This window comes from Trichechus manatus, unplaced genomic scaffold, assembly GCF_000243295.1.
Source record: "Trichechus manatus latirostris isolate Lorelei unplaced genomic scaffold, TriManLat1.0 scaffold00002, whole genome shotgun sequence".
NCBI classification, from domain to species: domain Eukaryota; kingdom Metazoa; phylum Chordata; class Mammalia; order Sirenia; family Trichechidae; genus Trichechus; species Trichechus manatus.
The window spans coordinates 12234603-12239235 of NW_004443938.1; the positions used below are offsets into that span (position 1 = coordinate 12234603).

Below are 4633 nucleotides of genomic sequence, written 5' to 3' on the forward strand. Positions count from 1 at the left end.
CCCGCCGCGCGCACCCCCGCAGCGCCCCCACTGCCCCCACCTCGCGCACCACCACTGCCCCCACCGCGTCCCACTGCACGCACTCTGGCAGCGCCCCCACCGCGCCGCCGGCGGGCCGCCGCACCTGTAGTAGCGGTCATCCTTGAAGGGCGTGAGGTCCTCGCGCAGCTCGCGATACGCCTCCTGCAGCCGCCGGCACAGGTGCTTGAGCTCGCCGCAAACCCGGGGCTCGAAGGCCGGGTCCTCGGCGTCCATGCCGCGCCGCCCTCGGAGCCCGGCCTGCTCCCTCCTCCCGCCGGCGCTCCTTTGTATCTCCGCGTCGCCCCCACTCTGCCCGGCGCCCGGGATTGGGGGCCGCCGGCGCGCGGGGCGGGCCGAGGAGAGGGAGGAACGGGGTGGGGAGGCCGGAGGCGGGGAGCTGGGGGCACCGCCCCGGGGGGCTAGGCAGGGGGTCCCGGCCCTGCGCCCCGCCCAGGGACAACCACGCCCACCAGCCACCGCCCAGGAGAGGCAGGGGAGGAAGTCTAGCGCAAGGTCGTCTTCCGCCCAGAACAAAATAGAAATGCTGCCCTCGCCAGTTCCCACGCTGAGAAGGAGAAGGAAATGGAGGTGACAGCAGAAAGGAAAATGGGGCTGGGAGAGCGGCTGAGAGCCCTTTCTTGCTAGAAGGGCCAACGCTGGACCGCGATCGTGTTCAGCACCACGGACAGCTTCCGTAGATGCATTCAGGCTGCTTTGGCTTCCACTTGGCCTAATGCAAAACCATTTTAACGAAGCCTGTTACAGGTAGGTCATAATTAATATTATTTTTAACGACAAAAGAGTGTCCAAATGTCTCCCCCACAGAATGAGGAAGTGCGTTCTATAGCCACTAAAAAAAAGTCTGACCAAGAGTTTCTCACACTCTACAAAGCTCAACACTACTGTGTAAAATGAAAACTCACACGTTAACACGTCTCCCACGGGATTACTTATCCAAAGAGCGGTGTGATCTCCTCTTGTGAATTTTTCCAATAAAAGTAGAGAAACAGATGGTCTTGGTGCATTCCCACCTGTCTCCGGGATAGCCTTCCGTGCTAGGTCGCTCTTGCATGCATTGGGGGGACCTTTAATAAATCTGGAAACCTTGGTGGTATAGTGACTAAGTGCTACGGCTACTAACCGAAAGGTTGGCAGTTCGAGTCCACCAGCCGCTCCTTGGAAACTCTATGGGGAAGTTCTACTATGTCCTATAGGGTCACTATGAGTCGGAATCAACTTGATGGCAATGGGTTTGGTTTGGTTTTTTTGGTTTACAAATCCAGATTTTGGGAGGCCAGGCTACACAATTGAATATAAATTATGAAATATGGGTGCCATGAATCTGTATTTTCCACTGCTCCCCAGGTGTGTCTGAGGATCACTCAAGGTTAGAGACATTCAGAAATCCATGTTTGCAGCTAACTTCACCTGGGTCACTATGAGTCAAAACCGAGATGAGGGCACCTAACAACAACAACACAGACTTGCCTGTGCTTACTGGTTTATTTGTTGATTAGGTTTTAAAGGGCATTGTTCCTTCTGAGAACATAAGGGACTTTGCAAGGAATCATCAAATAAAAAAAAAATACTCTCCAGATCATTTTCATCTTGAGAGGGATAAAATAAAGAAGGCCACAAGAAAACCTAGATGGGAGGTGAGATGGGAAGGGTAATGAACATGGCTGGTAAAATGTATTAATGCTGAGTCACAAACAGTCAAACACACAATTCTTTCTCTGCTCTTCCTAAGAAATCACACAATAAGTCTCTTATGTTCTTGGCTCTTAACTGTGATACTTCCTAGATGCATTATTAATGGTTTTATTACCCATTTTTGAGCACGACGCTGTGCTAAGTACTTGACAGCATTTTCTTACTATTCTCGGTAATTTTATGAGGAAGGTACTATTATCTCCATTTTACAGATGAGGTTATTGGAGGTTAGAGGGATCAAGTGTCTGCTTCTGATGCCAGTAACAGCAGCAGATTTGAACCTAGATGTATCTGACTTCAGAGAACACCCATGTTATGGATTGAGTTGTGTCCCCCCAAAATATGTGTTGTAAATCCTAATCCCTATACCTGTGGTTATAATCCTATTTGGGAATGGGTTTTCTTTATTATGTTAATGAGACAGTATTAGTGTAGGGTATATTTTAAGTCAATCTCTTCTGAGATATAGAAGAGATTAAACAAGCACGTGAGCGGCAGAAATGGGGGAAGAGATGCGCCAAGCCACGTGACAATTGCTCAGGAGCAGAAGCTCAAAAGAGACAAGGGCCTTCCCCTAGCGCTCACAGAGACAGACAGACTTCCCCTAAAGCCGGTGCCCTGAATTCGGACTTCCAGATTCCTAACAGTGAGAAAATAAATTTCTGTTGTTAAAGTCACCCACATGTGATATTTCTGTTCTAGCAACACTAGATAGCTGAGATGACCCAATACACTGTGCAACCTCTACTGAGGAGCCCACTGAAGACCAATTGTATTTGCAGATCGAGGCATTGTAGCCCATTAAGAAATCGCTCCATTTCCCTAATTTCAGGTATCATCACAGAACTCACTGAAGATACACCCTATATTTAAGTACACGTGAGGCTAAAACTTCTAGAGTTTTGTTACGGTTGTAAGAGGTAGTAATAATCATGTATGTATACTCATTTCTTCAGGTAAGAATGAAGAGTAAGACTCTTATCCTCCTGCCTGCCAGTAGCATACCAGTGCCTCCCAGTAACCAAGCCTGACAGGAAGCCAGAGGTGAAGGCAGCCAGGCAGTCCCCAGATGTCAGCCTCCCGGGGCCCAGAACTGGACAGAGCTGGCCAAACCATGGATCTGGGGAGGGGAACAGAGAGAGAATGACCAGCACACCTGGCTCACAGGATTTTTTTCCTCTGCTGTCAAAGAAGCCGTGAAGTTCACTGCTTGATGGTAGACAGCAAATATGACTTAAGAAAATCTGCCCCCCTTCCCCTGCCAAGCCCCAGGAGTAGTTTCAAGGAGAAGAGATAGAAGGCATATGAAGCAGGCAGATGAAAGGGTCCTAGTTTTCCCTCTCTAAGGAGGATGCTAGCTAAGCCAGAGCAGCAGTGAGCACGCAGGGAGAGCTACTGACCTTCCATGGATTGGAAGACAAGGCTGACAAGTCATGAAGCAGAACACTGGAAGGTGAACATCGTGAAGACCGAGGAAACAGAAGCCCCATAGGACTGAGTGGCTGGTACACAATAACGCAATTCATGGCGGATCAGAGATTAACTCAGCGCTCGAGCCCTGGTGCAGTCATTAATATATTATTTACACCCCATATTTTTCTAAAATGGATTCAAAGCAGGTCTAGTCTCTCAAGTCTTCATAGTCTCTTTTTCACCATCACCAGACACTTCTACAAATATAGCACAAAGCCACAATTTTCCCAAAAGTTTCTTTCATACAGTGATTATCTGTGATTTCGCTTTCCGTGGTTTCAGTTACCCATGGTCGACCTCCGTCCGAAGTGCCTGTGTTCAAGTAACCCTTATTTTACTTAATAATAGCCCCAAAGTGCAAGAGTAGTGATACTGGCAATTCAGATACGCCAAAGAGAAGCCATAAAGTGCTTCTATTTTATTATTATTGTTGTTAATCTCTTACTGTGCCTAATTTATAAATTAAACTTTATCATAGATATGTATGCATAGGAAAAGAACATAGTATATGTACGGTTCAGCACTATCCGTGGTTTCAGGCATCCACTGGGGGTCCCGGAACATATCCCCCTCAGATAATGGGGGACTAGTGTATTTAACATAATTTCAGGCATAAGCAATGTAAAATGGCACCATGTGTCTTTTAATGAAATTCAGTGGTACTTTATAATGCATTAGCCATGTCAGGGAAATTGTATATAGTCATGCCTTGTAGCAGGAATCAGTGGTGGACAAGGAGATGGTAAAGGAGTGGCTGTCACCAGCTCCACCCTCAGGGAGCTGGGGGTGGGGGGAGTGTTGCTTTGGGGCAGGAAAGTGGTCCTGAGACAATCTTTCACTCACTGAAAGCATACAAAGCAGACAGAGAATAATCTTCATCTAGCTATTCAATCTGTAAATTGAGCAAATAATCCGAGAAGCTGGACTATATAAAGAAGAATGGGGTATCAAGATTGGAGGAAGACTCATTAACAACCTGCGATATGCAGATGACGCAACCTTGCTTGCTGAAAGTGAAGAGGACTTGAAGCACTTACTGATGAAGGTCAAAGACTACAGCCTTCAGTATGGATTACATCTCAACATAAAGAAAATAAAAATCCTCACATCTGGACCAACGACCAACATCATGATAAATGGAAAAAAGATTGAAGTTGTCAAGAGTTTCATTTTACTTGGATCCACAATCAACACCCATGGAAGTAGCAGTCAAGAAATCAAACGACAAATTGTATTGGGCAAATCTGCTGCAAAAGACCTCTTTAAAGTGTTGAAAAGCAAAGATGTCACCTTGAACACTAAGGTGCGCCTGACCCAAGCCATGGTGTTTTCAATCGCCTCATATGCATGCAGATGCTGGGCAATGAATAAGGAAGACCAAAGAAGAATTGACACCTTTGAGTTATGGTGTTGGCGAGGAATATTG

General features: G+C 47.1%; 1 protein-coding gene across 1 annotated transcript in view; it reads right to left on the reverse strand.

The window, feature by feature from the left end:
• The window catches only part of TMEM181 (transmembrane protein 181), a 71312-nt gene extending 67815 nt beyond the window's left edge, over positions 1 to 3497 (reverse strand). The window contains exons 1-3 of the mRNA XM_023728298.1: positions 3494 to 3497; positions 2740 to 2854; positions 125 to 418 (exon numbers count right to left, since the gene is read on the reverse strand). Of these exons, the coding sequence (XP_023584066.1) occupies positions 125 to 418; positions 2740 to 2854; positions 3494 to 3497 (413 nt within the window). The remainder of the gene's footprint in view (positions 1 to 124; positions 419 to 2739; positions 2855 to 3493) is intronic.
• Positions 3498 to 4633: the final 1136 nt, after the last annotated feature.